The sequence below is a fragment of the Saccopteryx leptura genome, chromosome X (assembly GCF_036850995.1).
Source record: "Saccopteryx leptura isolate mSacLep1 chromosome X, mSacLep1_pri_phased_curated, whole genome shotgun sequence".
Classification (NCBI taxonomy): domain Eukaryota; kingdom Metazoa; phylum Chordata; class Mammalia; order Chiroptera; family Emballonuridae; genus Saccopteryx; species Saccopteryx leptura.
The window spans coordinates 53,487,159-53,504,297 of NC_089516.1; the positions used below are offsets into that span (position 1 = coordinate 53,487,159).

The 17,139-nt window shown below is 48.6% G+C and overlaps 1 protein-coding gene across 3 annotated transcripts in view; it reads right to left on the reverse strand.

The window, feature by feature from the left end:
- Positions 1 to 17,139, reverse strand: part of ZNF185 (zinc finger protein 185 with LIM domain) — an 84,752-nt gene that overhangs the window by 56,224 nt on the left and 11,389 nt on the right. For 2 of the 3 annotated variants that reach the window (XM_066356114.1, XM_066356112.1), the window contains exons 2-7: positions 5,946 to 6,023; positions 5,629 to 5,752; positions 5,126 to 5,191; positions 2,184 to 2,222; positions 2,002 to 2,079; positions 1,275 to 1,364 (exon numbers count right to left, since the gene is read on the reverse strand). In XM_066356114.1, the coding sequence (XP_066212211.1) occupies positions 1,275 to 1,364; positions 2,002 to 2,079; positions 2,184 to 2,222; positions 5,126 to 5,191; positions 5,629 to 5,752; positions 5,946 to 5,979 (431 nt within the window). In that variant the 5' untranslated portion in view covers positions 5,980 to 6,023. Of the gene's footprint in view, positions 1 to 1,274; positions 1,365 to 2,001; positions 2,080 to 2,183; positions 2,223 to 5,125; positions 5,192 to 5,628; positions 5,753 to 5,945; positions 6,024 to 17,139 lie in introns of those variants that run through there. The other variant, XM_066356113.1, reaches the window with a different exon arrangement.

Genomic DNA, 17,139 nt, shown 5'->3' on the forward strand with positions numbered 1-17,139 from the left:
TTACGGCTCCTCCCCCCACTTCCACCCCTGCTCCATGTCATAGGCCGCTACCCTCAACAGTTTGACTTCCTGACTCCCAACACATGTTGGCATTACTGTTTCTGGGCCTTTGCTCATTCATGTCACTTCTTTCTCCTTAAGAACCAGCCCTCCTCTTCCCTGTTCCAACCCTAACTGTCCTCTAAGACCTGGTCATGCCTCACCCCTTCTGCAGAAAGATACCCTAGCTGCTCCATGCCACTAGACAATGGTGACAAGGAACAAACAATAAAAAGACACGGAACCCTGGCCCTGGCCGGTCGGCTCAGCGGTAGAGCGTCGGCCTGGCGTGCGGGGGACCCGGGTTCGATTCCCGGCCAGGGCACATAGGAGAAGCGCCCATTTGCTTCTCCACCCCCCCCCTCCTTCCTCTCTGTCTCTCTCTTCCCCTCCCGCAGCCAAGGCTCCATTGGAGCAAAGATGGCCCGGGTGCTGGGGATGGCTCCTTGGCCTCTGCCCCAGGCGCTAGAGTGGCTCTGGTCGAGGCAGAGCGACGCCCCGGAGGGGCAGAGCATCGCCCCCTGGTGGGCTGAGTGTCACCCCGGTGGGTGTGCCGGGTGGATCCCGGTCGGGCGCATGCGGGAGTCTGTCTGACTGTCTCTCCCCGTTTCCAGCTTCAGAAAAATACAAAAAAAAAAAAAAAAAAAAGACACGGAACCCTTGTGAATCACAAGCCCAACCTACAACTCTGTCCAGAGCTTCCCTTCCTGGACATATAGGAAGTGGCCTTTGGTATGGGTCATGAGGGGACTTCCAGAGGGAACCCCAAAGATTAATATCCAAGAAGCAGCACAAATTTAGGCATAAAATACCCATAACTGATAGACTGCCATGGCCAGCAGCGTGACTAGCATCATTAGGCCCTGACCTGGCCTAGCACAGCCCTGCCCAGAGGGCTACAGAGGTACATCCAGGAAACCGTCAGTCAGAAGCAGCCCCAGGGCCATTACTCATGATCCATTTTCTAGATCCACTGGCCCCTTCTACAAACTTCCTACAGACCCTGCTTTGCCTCACATCAGAAGTGCAGTGTGCATGGACATCCAAATTTCTGGGGCTTGTCACCCTCTGGTGGGCTCCAGGTCACAACATCAACTGGCAGGGATGTCAGAACAAAAGGACTAGCACTCCCAGACTGGGCTCAGAGGCAAGCAGCCTGCTGCCCTCCGAGGGCCACTGTGTGGGCTCATTCTTTGGTGGAGGGAACTGATCTGAATCTGCGAATGCATACTCACAGCTTCTTGTAGTCCTCAGTGGTCATCCGGTAGCCAGAGGAGGAAGGGCGGAGAGCCCCAGCAGGAGCTGCTCTCACCAGACTGGCAGTGCTGAAGAGGCAAGGAGTTTTCTTGTGCCTACTGCAGGCCCCCTCTTACCTCCAGGTTTGCCCACACAGCCTAGCAGGCACATGGTAGGTAAATGAGAGAATGCTGGTGGCCTTTCTTCTCTGCTCTCAGCCCTGCCAGATACTCAGAATGTCCACAGCACCCTGAGCAGGGCACCCTTCTTTACAAGGGAAGACCCGACCCCCTTGGCCCTGTATTTCTGATGGAGTCTGGGTTTGGCCTGATACCAAGGTGCACTGACAGTATGCCACCTCAGGCTGCCAAGGAGGTAGCTTAAAGCACACAGCTCACTGCAGTCAGTCAGCAAGTCAAAGCTCCCCGAAAGTCAGGACTGGCTCAAGGGCAAGGGCAAGTAGGGGCACAGGGCTTCCCAGAGACCAGAGGGCCCAAACCAGGCCATGCATCCACCTGGGGGCTTCCAGTCCCTCCGATGCAGCTGCATCCCACCCCAACCCATCTCCTCTCGTCACCCCTGTATTGGTCTCCAGGGCCCTACCTTACATAAGAGCTGTTGCTTACCACACCATCAGTGACAGGCAGACTACTCTTTCCGCCATGAGCCCAGCCCAGGCCCTCACAACTCCCCACTGCCTGGCTGGCCAGCACTCCGTGGACGCACCTTTTTGGAGCTCCATTGGTTTTAGGAAAGTGCTGCTGGGGCTGGGACGAGCTGTCTATGGGCTTGGTGAACACTCCCCTAAAAGAGAGTCCGGAAGAAGCAGTCCATTAAGCTCCCAGGGAGAAGCCAGGGGGCAGTGCAGGCGGGTGCAGGGAGGCAGGGAGGGTTCTGCTGTCACCTACCGGATGATGTAGCCAGTGGAAGCCCTTGTGCTTGCAGGCCTGCCAAGGAAAAAGAGGCATGAAGTAAATTGAGGCCTTGCTGGAAGGCCCAACTTTCTCCTGTCATTGACGACAGCAGAGCAGCTTGGTTGGTGCCTGTCCCAGTGCAGGCAAAACAAGAGGAACAGGAGTGGCCAGAACTTCCTAAGAGAGCTAGCTACTGTGCACCCCTAGCCTGGTTCCTGCTCTGGTCTGCCTGGTCTGCCTGTCTCTCAGCTCCTCCCCAGGAAGAGCACCTGGGCTAATTGTTCCGGGCCCAGCCTTGGCTCACAGCAGGTACCTACAAATGTGTGGTCTCTGGCTGAGCATTTTCTACGGAAGTGTCCCTTCCAAATTCTGGCTTCTCCTTGGCTTGTCAGGTCCCAACTGTGCCCTGAGCAAGAGCTCTTGTGAGATTGCTGACAGCCCTCCCACCTGCTTTCCAGCTCAGGTCGGAGGCTCCATGGTAAGAGGCTAGGGCTGAGGACATGGCAGGTGGAAGCCATGGCTCCTGACCTGTTCCCCAACCTCACTTCCAGCCTTTCCCAGGAAGGTTCATGAGGGCCAAAGAAGAAGAGTCCAGGCATGAGCCAGCCATGGCCAGCAGACTCTCTCTTCCCCCTTTTTTGGACCTTCCCTTCCTCCAGCCCCTGGGACACCCATATCACAAGTCTTTATGGAAGTTTGGGACCTAAGCGTATGGCCAGGGCTTAGTAACTGGCTGGAAACCATTAGGCTCTATGTGCTGGGTACTTCCTAATTGGGAGAAACTGAGGGAGTTCAGAGGGCTCACAGGGTGGTGGGTGGAGGTGGGAGCCAAGGGCTGACAGGGTGCACACCAGGGCTCAGGTGCAGGAGATAAGGACTTTGTTTAGGAACAGAGGAGCCTGGCGCTGGAGTAGCAGGGTTGGGTCTAAGGCAGGGGTCCCCAAACTACGGCCCGCGGGTCGCATGAGGCCCCCTGAGGCCATTTATCCGGCCCCCGCCGTACTTCCGGAAGGGGCACCTCTTTCATTGATGGTCAGTGAGAGGAGCATAGTTCCCATTGAAATACTGGTCAGTTTGTTGATTTAAATTTACTTGTTCTTTATTTTAAATATTGTATTTGTTCCTGTTTTGTTTTTTTACTTTAAAATAAGATATGTGCAGTGTGCATAGGGATTTGTTCATAGTTTTTTTTTATAGTCCGGCCCTCCAACGGTCTGAGGGACAGTGAACTGGCCCCCTGTGTAAAAAGTTTGGGGACCCCTGGTCTAAGGGGACCTCATGCAGGCAGGCAGGAAGGGCAGCTCAGAGACCCAGTGTTCTCCATCCTGACAGACCCTGTACTTAACTGGGGACAGCCTCCTGGAAGTGACCAAGTTCCAGGAACATTTGAGGTAGGACCTGAGAAAGGAAGGCCACTTGTACCCCTTCTAGCCACAGTGAGCATTTCTGGCTGAAATACTTGTGTGCTGGGGAGGCTAGGTCACGGCCCCTGGCCGGCCCGGACCCCCCTGGGAAAGAACGAGAGCTGAGGTTTTATGTAGACTTCTGGATAGCCCTGCTCTGGACCCTCGGTCAAACTACCCCAGGACATACTTTCCAAGTGCACCCCCAAACCAAGGCTCAAGATGAGAACTGCACCCCCAAAGTAAACAAGCCCACCCTTATGAGCAGACTATCTTTGAGCCAACTTCAGGTCCTTAACACCAACTGCAATTCTCTCTTGTATGTTCATCTCTCTACTTGGGTTGTACTCATGGTCCCTGCCAGAATGTCAGTTCCCCGAGGAGAGGGCTATGCCTCTGCTTGGCACAGGGCCTGTCAGGTAGCCAGCGCTAAGTCACTGAAGGATTGACAGGCGAGGCCGCAGTTACCAAAAGCAGCCTTTGCGGTTAGCAGTAAACTTGGACGTTCCCTTCTCGCTGCAACCACTGCCTCTACCAGCACCTGAGAAGGGTCCTGGCAATGCACTCACTGCCCACTGCCAGCTGTTTGGAGCAAGGATCAAGCCTGAGTTTTTAGGTCTCCCACCCCCTTACTTTTCAGGAGCAATTCCTGCATATCTAGGCAGTTGTTCCCATGTTTCAGAGCCTCCCTGGACACCTCTGTGCAAAAGCCTTTGAAATAGAGGGGACTAGTCCCTTATCCAGCAGTCAAAATATGTCATCTTAAACTTGGGAGGTGATTGTCACAAATGTGTGTTTCCTGTGGCATGCCAACTACCAGATGCACTCAGAAATCAGAGCTATCGATAAAGGAAGTCATGTGTGACTCTTAAAGCACTTTATAGACATTGTCTTAATCCATGAAGGGAGGGTTTTTTTTTTGTTTTTGCTTTTTGTTTTGTTTTGTTTTTGACAGAGACAGAGAAAGACAGAGAGAGAGGGACAGATAGGGACAGACAGGAGGGAGAGAGATGAGAAGCATCAATTTTTCATTGTAGCTCCTTAGTTGTTCATTGATTGCTCTCTCATATGTGCCTTGACCAGGGGGCTACTGCAGACTGAGTGACCCCTTGCTCAAGCCAGCGATCTTGGGCTCAAGTTGGTGACCCTTGCTCAAACAAGATGAGCTCGCACTCAAGCTGAGGACCTCTGGGTTTCGAACCTGGGTCCTCTGCATCCCAGTCCAACGTTCTAACCACGGTGCCACCACCTTGTCAGGCCCTGCAGGGAGTTCTTAATGACAATTTTGATCATAGTTGACAGGTGGTACCATGGAGGCCCAGGAGGGGAGGCAGCAAGAACAGGAAACTGGACTCAGTGACTCCTGTTTCCCTTTCCCAAGGGGGAGAAGAATGGAAAATCCATCCTATTTGTGTATTTCAAGTGACTTGCTACAGACCCTGACATCCGTTCTCAGCTCTTGTTCCATTACCTATCTCCCTGAGGACTGCAACATAGGGCCCACCCACCAGCCATCTAAGGATCACCTCTTACCTGGCCTTTGGGACCTCCCCAGCTGATGAAAAGGATGTGGCACGGCTCCGACCCGAGGGCGGCTCTCTGGGGAAAGAGGGGTTCCAAAGGAATGGCTCCTAGGCTCCCTACCAGCAGCCACCATGTAGCCTCCCTCCTAGAGGCTGCCTGCTGAGCGCCAAGGCAGCCGAGGGAGATGCAGTACATGCACCCCAGGAACTTGGCCCACCATTCCCATCTCACATTCTCCTTCCCTGGGTTGCCTTCACATTCCACGGGCACTTGTACGTGTATACCCCGGCACCCAAGGCTTTCCTGCTCTGTGACTTTGGCTGAGTCTTGCCCTCAGTTGGATTGCTTTATCCTGCTCCAACCTCCCCAACTGGCCTGTGGTCACATTTTCCTACTAGCTCTGAATGGCGGAAGCTGCTCAGCATCTCCAGGTGTGGATGAGTCTCATGGATCACAACCCAGCCCCTCCCCACCCCCCATTGCTTCTGGCCCTCCCGGCCTCCTGGACTTACAGAGTGTGGCCCTCTGATTCACCCTGCTTGGTGATCCAGCTCTTGTCCCCCTTCAGAGTGGTTCGCACCTTCATCTGCTTGAGGACGTTACTACGCTCCTCCTCGCCCACTGGGAGAAGCTTCCCTGCAGGGGCAAGACCACACAGCTTCAGAAGGGGAGCCCAGCCCCAGGACCCTGGGCTTCCTTTCCAGCTTTCCCAACATGCCTCTTTCACTCTGCTGCCTAGGCAGCACTCATGGGCTTGGCAGGGCCAGTCTGGAAAAAGGTAGCCACATACTGAGCCCCGGACTGGGACAAGAGGGAGACTGGGCCTCACCTTTGGTGCTGTTTCCGAGAGCTGAGATGCTCATGGTATCTGCTTTGAAGGTCACTTCTCAGTTATTCAACAGGGCTCCTGGGACAAATGCAAGCACATGGCTGTTATTTTATGTATTTATCGATATAATGACTTATGAGTCACCATGCGGTTCCTGACACACCAAGACTATCCAGACTGTCTTGTGGACATTGGGAAGCAAGAGCTGGTAAAGTCCTGGGTGCACTTACTGGATCTGCCACTACTAGGTGGCACACCCACATGTCTGCCTAGGGTCACTCACCTGTTGGGACACAGCAAGGCTGCTGGGCCTGTCTGTTTGAGAGATGACTTATGAGGGAACAGCACAAGCCTCCCTAGAGAGCTCTGATGGCCAGAATCCAGGCCTCAGTAAATGCGGGGAGGAGAGTGGCAGCGAGGGAGCTTTCACACAGACAGCAGGCCCCTGGGGGAAGGCACCGGTGTGCTTAGAAGGAGGTCTGGGGGAAGGTAGAGGCTGGGGGAATTTTGAAGTTGGGCCATTTCAGCCCTGGCAGGTAGAATGTCAGCCTGGCATATGGATGTCCAGGGTTCGATTTCCAGTCAGGGCATAGAGGAGAAGCACCCCTATGCTCCTCTACCTCTCCCCCTCTTGCTTCTGTCTCTTCCCATCCTACAGCCATGGCTCGATTGGAACAAGCTGGCCTCAGGCAATGAGGATGGCTCCATGATCTCCCCCTCAGGTGCTAAGAAGAGCTCGGTTGCTGAGCAATGGAGCAAGGGCCCCAGATGGGCAGAGCATCACCCCCTAGTGGGCTTGCCTGGTGGATCCCAGTTGGGGCACATACGGGAGTCTGTCTCTCTACCTCCTTCCTCTCAATGAATTAAAAAAAAAAGAAGTTGGACCATCGCTCAATACTTAGTAGCTGTCTGACAGACTGACGGACCCTGGACCAGTCAGCTAACCTCTTGGGCTATGTCAGTATTCTTATTTGTAAAATGGAAGTTTAAAAAGTCTACCCTTCATGACTGTGAGGACAGAATGCACCAATATCTTACAAAGTGCCTGGCACTACCTGGCACAGCAAAGATTGCAGGGCAGTTAAACAGGAGCAGTAACTCTCAACCTGTCTTTATTGGCGGAGAGGACTGTGGGTGGCCCTCAATCAGTGAAAGCATGAACTGAGGGTATGCAACCCTGTGTGGTTCAGGGGTTGGCTCCATCTCCAGTGAGGAAAGCCCAGGGTCCCACTGCCAAATTCTAGTGGCCCTTGCGGATGAGGCAAGGGTGGAGACTGGTAAGGGCTTGCTGCTCTGTCTGGGAAGCAGGGGACATCCGGTGCTCTCCTTTCTCTTCCTCTCTCTGTCTTCTAACCCTGCTCTCCTTCCTTGCCTCCTCTCTGCACTTCAGCCAGGTGTAGCCCTCCTATGGCTAGTGAGGGGTGGGCTGTAATGGCCTGTGAGGCCTTCACAGCACCATGGATGAAGGCTGTTTGCCCACTAGGGCCTGAGGTGAAAAAGCCAGTTCTCCAGGCTGAGACCAGCCCAGTGCTGCAGGAAGACAGAAGGCCCACGTCATGGGTTTAGTCACAGCCCTGACTTGCCACAGCTGGCCTCTTGAGCCCTAAGAGAGGGCATGATGAGAAGCAGGGGCCCTGGCTCTGCTTATGAGGAAGAGCAACCTTCCTTTTAGGGGTCAGTCACCCTCTGGGCCCCTCCAGGGCCAGGGCTGAACAACTGGGCCCTGCTGCCAGTTGGCAAAGCCTGGACATGTTTCCATGGAAGTCAGGGGCATCCTAAAATGGGCAGGGGGCCAAGAGCAAACCAAATTTGCCATGTCAGCAAGAGCTGGCTTTCCCATAAACTGTACCAAATGAGCGGCCCAGGAGGCCTGAGCCTTCTGTGTGCCAGGAGCAGCACCTCATCATCAGGGCACCCAGCATTCCCAGCCCCTGCACCAAGGTGGCCACGTCAGAGTTCTACTGACATGGTGACAATGTGACAGAGTTCACATTCCACGGGTGATCCTCACAGGCCCAACTATCCCAGCAACCCATGAAGTGGTCCCACTGGGCGTGGCTCACAAAGTGCCCCCTGAGATCTTGGTCCCTTGGTCTCCTGGTACTGCTGACTGACTGTGAGTCCTTCACCTCCTCTAGAGCTCAGCTCAAGAACTCCTACTATGTCTTTCAATTCTTTCTGGAACTCATCAGTCTTCTCTTGACAAACCTGTTGGCCACGTTGTCTAGAAGTTTTCTGCCTAATCGGAACCAAATAACCCATTTCCAAAATCAAGAGGGACTCACACACATGCAGAATGACAGAGGCAGAAAGGCCACCGGAGATTCCCAGGCCAATGGAGTAGGGACACACACCAGAGCCCACAGTGAGGGAGGGCAGAGCTGGGATGGTGCCCACACTGCCTCAGATTCCATCTTTACAGTTAACTCCTCAGTCAGAAGATTCACACAAACACCAGGGCCAATGATTCATCTTTGAAGTCAAATGTCTTTTTTTATTTTTATTTTTGTATTTTTCTGAAGTTGGAAACGGGGAGGCAGTCAGACAGACTCCCGCATGCCCCGACTGGGATCCACCCGCATGCCCACCAGGGGGTGATGCTCTGCCCATCTGGGGCATTGCTCTGTTGCAACCAGAGCCATTCTAGCACCTGAGGCAGAGGCCACGAAGCCATCCTCAGCACCCGGGGCCAACTTTGCTCTAATGGAACCTTGGCTGCAGGAGGGGAAGAGAGACAGAGAGGAAGGAGAGGGGGAGGGGTGGAGAAGCAGATGGGCGCTTCTCCTGTGTGCCCTGGCCGGGAGTCGAACCCGGGACTCCTGCACGCCAGGCTGATGCTCTACTACTGAGCCAACCAGCCAGGGCCAAATGTCTTTTTTTGATGGGGCAATCTATCTTAAAGTCATAAAGTAGAGCCTTCCCACAGACTGAAGAGGAAGGCAGATTTTTGGTCAAGGGGCTTTTAAAGTGAAGATTTCTAGCCAGAAACATGGAGACGTGAGATTTGAACTTAGATCCCTGCTGGAGAGCTGGCTCTGCCTCCACTTCACCATCCCTTCCTCTCCCCCTCACCCCCGGCCCTAATTCAGGCCAGTCTCTTCTGACCTCCTCCCTGGTCCACCTGCTTTTATTTGTGCGTCCTTCTGGGAGCACTCATCGGCTCCTAATCCCACTCTGTGTGGCTTCTTACTCAACTTCTGTATGGTCTCCACTGTTTAAGACTGGGGGCAAAGTCCCCAGTCCAGTCCTCTGACCCAGCCACTTTTCTTCTCACCCCTACCCCAATGTTGACACTGCTACAAACAGACAATGTGACTCAGCATCCCTGGAAGGTGGCCCTCCAGCTCCTCTTGACCATCCTTCAAAGCCCCGTTTGTTTTGTCTGGTCTTGTTCCTAGGGGCCTTGCTCTCAAGGATCTCTCTCCTCCTCTGACCCGAGTGCCTTGGTACTGTGGAAAGTCTTCCCAGACAAGACCTGCCCGCTCCACCAGCCTCAGCAAGGACAGAGCCCAGGTACCCCTCACACCCCCAGCACACAGCCTGCACCCACCACTCCTGCCTCTGAACCAGAGGCTGGCGGGGGCCATGCTTCTGACTTAACATCATTACCCTTCTTGGACCCAGATCTCCTTTTCTCTCAGAGAACAAAGTAGAACAGTTGGGAAAATCCTTACTGCAGACAAGAGCAGTTTTGAAGAAAGGTGTCTGACGACTTGGGAGAGTGTTTCCTGGGCAGCTCTCACACACTATTGGTGGGCAGGTCAATAGGGGCATCTTTTCGAAGCACAAATCTCCGTGTTTTGAAAACCTTAGAAAGGGCAAGCCTGTTGATTCAGCAGTTCCCACCTCACAGCCACATCTCCTAAAGAGACGACTGTGTGGCCCTGGCCGGTTGGCTCAGAGGTAGAGCGTCAGCCTGGCGTGCGGGGGACCCGGGTTCGATTCCCGGCCAGGGCACACAGGAGAAGCGCCCATTTGCTTCTCCACCCCCTCTTCCTCTCTGTCTCTCTCTTCCCCTCCCGCAGCCCAGCTGAGGCTCCATTGGAGCAAAGATGGCCCGGGCGCTGGGGATGGCTCCTTGGCCTCTGCCCCAGGCACTAGAGTGGCTCTGGTCGCGGCAGAGCGACGCCCCGGAGGGGCAGAGCATCGCCCCCTGGTGGACAGAGCGTCACCCCTGGTGGGCATGCCGGGTGGATCCTGGTCGGGCGCATGTGGGAGTCTGTCTGACTGTCTCTCCCCGTTTCAAGCTTCAAAAAAAAAAAAAGAAAAAAAAAAAAGAGACGACTGTGTAAGTGAACCAAGTATATGAGAGGGGCATCATCTCAGTATGGAGTGTAATGGTGAAAATTTGGCAAATAATCTAAATTCCCAATAGTAATTTTTAAGCATATTCAATCATTCAAGCACATACTATTCAGCCCTTACAAATGGTATTGATGTGTATGATATTTAACAAGCCTTCATGCGTATGGTTTTCATATATCATTAAGTGAAATGCAGCTTTTAACACAAGATGTGTAGGATGGTGCTATTTACTTTAAAATATACATACATGAAAAGGCACCTGGGCCTGACCAGCTGGTGATGCATGGATAGTGTCAGCCTGGGATGCCGAAGACCCAGGTTCAAAACCCTTGAGTGCTGGCTCATCCGGCTTGAGTCTGGGGTCGCTGGCTTGAGTGTGGGATCATAGACATGACTCCATGGTCACTGGCTTGAAGCCCAAGGTTGCTGGCTTGAGCAAGGGGTCACTGGCTCAGCTGAAACCCCCTGGTCAAGGCACATATGAGAAAACAATCAATGAACAACTAAAGTGGCACAAGTGGATGATTTCTCGTCTCCCTTCCTGTCTGTCTATACCTATCTGTCCCTCTCTGTGTCTTTCTTGCTAAAATTAAAAGAAAAAAAGGTACATGGAATAAACACCTGAAAGAATGTATACCAAAATATTTTCCTCCTCTGTATTTCTAATTTTTCTATCATGAATGTCAACTGCCTGTATTATGATAAAGCTTAAAGAAACACTAGTTTCCTATTAGATTATCATCAGATTTCTCAGCAGAAACTCTACAAGCTAGAAGAGAGTGGACCCCAATATTTAAGGCCCTGAAAGAGAGGAACTTTCAGCCAAGAATACTATACCCATCAAAGCTATCCTTCAAGTATGAAGGAGATATAAAAACATTCACAAATACAGAAAAGATGAGAGAATTTATCACGAGAAAGCCCCCACTCCAGGAAATACTAAAGGGGGTTTTCCAACCAGATTCAAAGAACAAAAGAAAACAACACCACAAGTAACAGCTCCACCAAGAACACAATAAAACCAAACTTAAACTGTGACAACAAAGGAAAAAAAAAGGGGGGGGGAGAGAATGGAGATTAACAGTAGCAAAGGACGATGAAGTGCAGAAATACTTATAAGATAGGGTACTACAATGAATATGGTAGGTACCCTTTACATTACTTAATGGTAACCACCCTTGAAAAAACCACCACAAAAACACATGACTTAAAAAAGGTAGCAACAGAGGAAAGAAGTATGGAACACAAACAAACAGAAACAAATGATAGAAAAACAAAAGAGAAGAATCAAACTAGATACAAAACTAACAGAAAGCAATTTATAAAATGGTAGTAGGGAACCCACAAGTGTCAATAATTACACTAAATGTAAATGGATTAAACTTACCAATAAAAAGACACAGAGTAGCAGAATGGATTAAAAAACAAAATCCAACTATATGCTGCCTACAAGAAACACATCTAAGCAACAAGGATAAAAACAAATTCAAAGTGAAAGGCTGGAAAACAATACTCCAAGCAAACAACACCCAAAAAAAAGCAGGTGTAGCAATACTCATATCTGATAATGCTGACTACAAGACAGAAAAAGTACTCAGAGACAAAAATGGTCACTTCATAATGATTAAGGGGACACTGAATCAAGAAGACATAACAATCCTTAATATATATGCACCAAACCAAGGAACACCAAAATATATAAGACAGCTACTTATTGACCTTAAAACAAAAACTAACAAAAATACAATCATACTTGGAGACCTCAATACTCCGCTGACGGCTCTAGATCGGTCATCCAAACAGAGAATCAATAAAGATATAGTGGCCTTGAACGAAATACTAGAACACCTGGATATGATAGACATCTACAGGACACTTCATCCCAAAGCGACAGAGTATACATTTTTCTCTAGTGTACATGGAACATTCTCAAGAATTGACCATATGTTGGGCCACAAAGACAATATCAGCAAATTTAGAAAAATTGAAATTGTACCAAGCATATTTTCTGATCATAAAGCCTTGAAACTAGAATTCAACGGCAAAAAAGAGGGGGAAAAACCCACAAAAATGTGGAAACTAAACAACATACTTCTAAAAAATGAATGGGTCAAAGAAGAAATAAGCGCAGAGATCAAAAGATACATACAGACAAATGAAAATGAAAATACGACATATCAGAATCTCTGGGATGCGGCAAAAGCAGTAATAAGAGGAAAGTTCATATCACTTCAGGCCTATATGAACAAACAAGAGAGAGCCGAAGTAAACCACTTAACTTCACACCTTAAGGAACTAGAAAAAGAAGAACAAAGACAACCCAAAACCAGCCGAAGAAAGGAGATAATAAAAATCAGAGCAGAAATAAATGAAATAGAGAACAGAAAAACTATAGAAAAAATCAATAAAACAAGGAGCTGGTTCTTTGAAAAGGTCAACAAAATTGACAAACCCTTGGCAAGACTCACCAAGGAAAAAAGGCACAGGACTCAAATAAATAAAATCCAAAATGAAAGAGGAGAGATCACCACAGACATCATAGATATACAAAGAATTATTGTAGAATACTATGAAAAATTATATGCCACCAAATACAACAATCTAGAAGAAATGGATAAATTCCTAGAACAATACAACCTTCCTAGACTGAGTCATGAAGAAGCAGAAAGCCTAAACAGACCAATCAGCAGGGAGGAAATAGAAAAAACTATTAAAAACCTCCCCAAAAATAAAAGTCCAGGCCCAGACGGTTATACTAGTGAATTCTATCAAACATTCAAAGAAGACTTGGTTCCTATTCTACTCAAAGTCTTCCAAAAAATTGAAGAAGAAGCAATACTTCCGAACACATTTTATGAGGCCAACATAACCCTCATACCAAAACCTGGCAAGGATGGCACAAAGAAAGAAAACTACAGACCAATATCTCTAATGAATACAGATGCTAAAATTCTAAACAAAATACTGGCAAACCGAATACAACAACATATTAAAAAAATAATACATCATGATCAAGTGGGATTCATCCCAGAATCTCAAGGATGGTTCAACATACGCAAAACGGTTAACGTAATACACCATATCAACAAAACAAAGAACAAAAACCACATGATCTTATCAATAGATGCAGAAAAGGCTTTTGATAAAATACAACACAATTTTATGTTTAAGACTCTCAACAAAATGGGTATAGAAGGAAAATATCTCAACATGATAAAGGCCATATATGATAAACCATCAGCTAACATCATATTAAATGGCACTAAACTGAAGGCTTTCCCCCTTAAATCAGGAACAAGACAGGGTTGTCCACTCTCTCCACTCTTATTTAACGTGGTGCTAGAAGTTCTGGCCAGAGCAATCAGACAAGACAAAGAAATAAAAGGCATCCATATTGGAAAAGAAGAAGTAAAGGTATCACTTTTTGCTGATGATATGATCCTATACATCGAAAACCCGAAGGACTCCACAAAAAGATTATTAGAAACAATAAACCAATACAGTAAGGTCGCAGGATACAAAATTAACATACAGAAGTCCATAGCCTTTCTCTATGCCAACAATGAAATATTAGAAAACGAACTCAAAAAAATAATCCCCTTCACGATTGCAACAAAAAAAATAAAATACCTAGGAATAAACATAACAAAGAATGTAAAGGACCTATATAATGAAAATTACAAAGCATTGTTAAGGGAAATCGAAAAAGATACAATGAGATGGAAAAATATTCCTTGCTCTTGGATAGGAAGAATAAATATAATCAAAATGGCCATATTACCCAAAGCAATATACAAATTTAATGCAATTCCCATCAAAATTCCTATGAGATTTTTTAAAGAAATGGAACAAAAAATCATCAGATTTATATGGAACTATAAAAAACCCCGAATAGCCAAAACAATCCTAAGGAAAAAGAATGAAGCTGGGGGCATTACAATACCTGACTTTAAACTATATTATAGGGCCACAATAATCAAAACAGCATGGTATTGGCAGAAAAATAGACACTCAGACCAATGGAACAGAATAGAAAGCCCAGAAATAAAACCACATATATATGGTCAAATAATCTTTGATAAAGGGGCCAACAACACACAATGGAGAAAAGAAAGCCTCTTCAACAAATGGTGTTGGGAAAACTGGAAAGCCACATGCAAAAGAATGAAACTCGACTACAGCCTGTCCCCGTGTACTAAAATTAATTCAAAATGGATCAAAGACCTAAATATAAGACATGAAACAATAAAGTACATAGAAGAAGACATAGGTACTAAACTCATGGACCTAGGTTTTAAAGAACATTTTATGAACTTGACTCCAATGGCAAGAGAAGTGAAGGCAAAGATAAATGAATGGGACTACATCAGAATAAAAAGTTTTTGCTCAGCAAGAGAAACTGATATAAAAATAAACAGACAGCCAACTAAATGGGAAATGATATTTTCAAACAACAGCTCCGATAAGGGCCTAATTTCCAAAATTTACAAAGAACTCATAAAACTCAACAACAAACAAACAAACAATCCAATAAAAAAATGGGAAGAAGACATGAATAGACACTTCTCCCAGGAAGAGATACAAATGGCCAACAGATATATGAAAAAATGCTCAGCTTCATTAGTTATTAGGGAAATGCAAATCAAAACTACAATGAGATACCACCTCACACCTGTTAGATTAGCTATGATCAACAAGACGGGTAATAGCAAATGTTGGAGAGGCTGTGGAGAAAAAGGAACCCTCATTCACTGTTGGTGGGACTGTAAGGTAGTACAACCATTATGGAGGAAAGTATGGTGGTTCCTCAAAAAACTGCAAATAGAACTACCTTATGACCCAGCAATCCCTCTACTGGGTATATACCCCCAAAACTCAGAGACATTGATACGTGAAGACACATGTAGCCCCATGTTCATTGCAGCACTGTTCACAGTGGCCAAGACATGGAAACAACCAAAAAGCCCTTCAATAGAAGACTGGATAAAGAAGATGTGGCACATATACACTATGGAATACTACTCAGCCATAAGAAACGATGACATCAGATCATTTACAGCAAAATGGTGGGATCTTGATAACATTATAAGGAGTGAAATAAGTAAATCAGAAAAAAACAAGAACTACATGATTCCATACATTGGTGGAACATAAAAATGAGACTAAGAGACATGGACAAGAGTGTGGTGGTTACCAGGGGTGGGGGGAGGGAGGGCAGGGGGAGAGTTAGGGGGAGGGGGAGGGGCACAGAGAACTAGACAGAGGGTGGCGAAGGACAATCTGACTTTGGGCGAGGGGTATGCAACATATTTAATGACAAAATAACCTAGACATGTTTTCTTTGAATATATGTACCCTGATTTATTAATGTCATCCCATTACCATTAATAAAAATTTATTTAAAAAAAAAAAAAAAAAAAAAAAAAAAAAGAAACACTAGTTTAAGCAAATGAAATGGGAGTTAGAGCTGCTTGGACAGCTGAGGATGGGTCTCAAAATCTGCTAAAAGGATAGAATGTGAGGGGAGTGTATGGATGCAGCAGTCCTGGGAATTCTTCCTCTAGTAGACATCCCAGCGCCCAGAGGGATAACACCCTAGGCTAGGAGTCCACTGTGTTGTGCTGAGCTGCACGATGCCTTCCCTCAGGCACACAGGGCCTCCATCAGGAGCCTCCATCCTCTTTGCCCACAAGCTTGGGGTGGGAGAAGAGCAGGCTGTATGGTTAGGGTCTGATGTCAGTCAGGAGGTCACAACAGCAGCTGCCCCAGCAGCACAATACAGAAGCACCCCGGGGAACAAAAGGCCAGCTTTTCTCACAAAGGCAAGGGCCACAGTAGGAAAGAAGTAATGCACTCTGCAGGTGCTGAAGCCAGCGCCCCATCCTCAGGCCTCTCCCCTCCCACAGTCCTCACTTCACTTCCTTACACCTTGCCCTCCCACCCAGGCTGTCTAGCACTGTTCCCAGGGAGAAGGAGACCGGAAGGGTTGGGGAAGAGGTGCTCTGGGCCCGGATGTTGGCAGTGATGGAGCAAGAAGACCCGAGTACCAGGATGGGGGCCTTGGCCCTGCCCTTCCATGGAACCGTGGGACACAGGTTGCGAGCAAGCTAACAAGGCAGGCACCCAGTCCAGGGGTCAGGATGCACAAGCCCAGCAGCAAGCAGGTCTGCAACCAGCTGGCAGTAAGTGTACTGTTATCTCTACTTCACCATGAGCAAGGGAGCCCGGATAGGTTGGGCAACTGGCCCCAAGTCCACACTTCCAACACTTCCAGAGGGTGGAGGGTACAGCTGGATTCTTAACTGCAGCCACACAGCAGCTCTGCTGACTCCATGCTGCATGGCTTACAGTGCTCCTTGGAGCAAAATGCCAGGGTGAAAGTGGCCCAGGCACTTCTCGCTGGCACCTGTACACTTCCTCCAAGCTTGGCACTTGGCCTCAGCAGCTGACTTGCACCTGCTGGAGGGAGGGGCCTCTTGGACATGAGCCAGCCACATACACAGCGTCTGTGTGGTTACTCAGCCTGGTCCAGCCACTAGCACCTCCACACACTGAACTCCACAATCCCCTCCAAGGAGGGCAGCCCACACCCCTGTGGGCTCTCTTTACCCTCTGTGAATAAGGTGCAAAATGCTACCCAAGTTCAAGAAGACATGGAGGAGATAAGCTGCTCTGACTGATGTCCTTGCACCTCCCCACTCACCCCAAGAAGAGGGTGGAGAGTGAAGCGAGATGGACTCTGGATCACTGGGTTGTTACATCCCCAGCCACCTTTGAAAGAACAACAGGAGACCTTCTTTCTGCCCAAGACCTTCCAGTCTTACATTTTCCCTGGTCCATGAACCCTGCCATTCAGAAGGGCCACCTGACCTGCTCCTCGTCTCTAAGT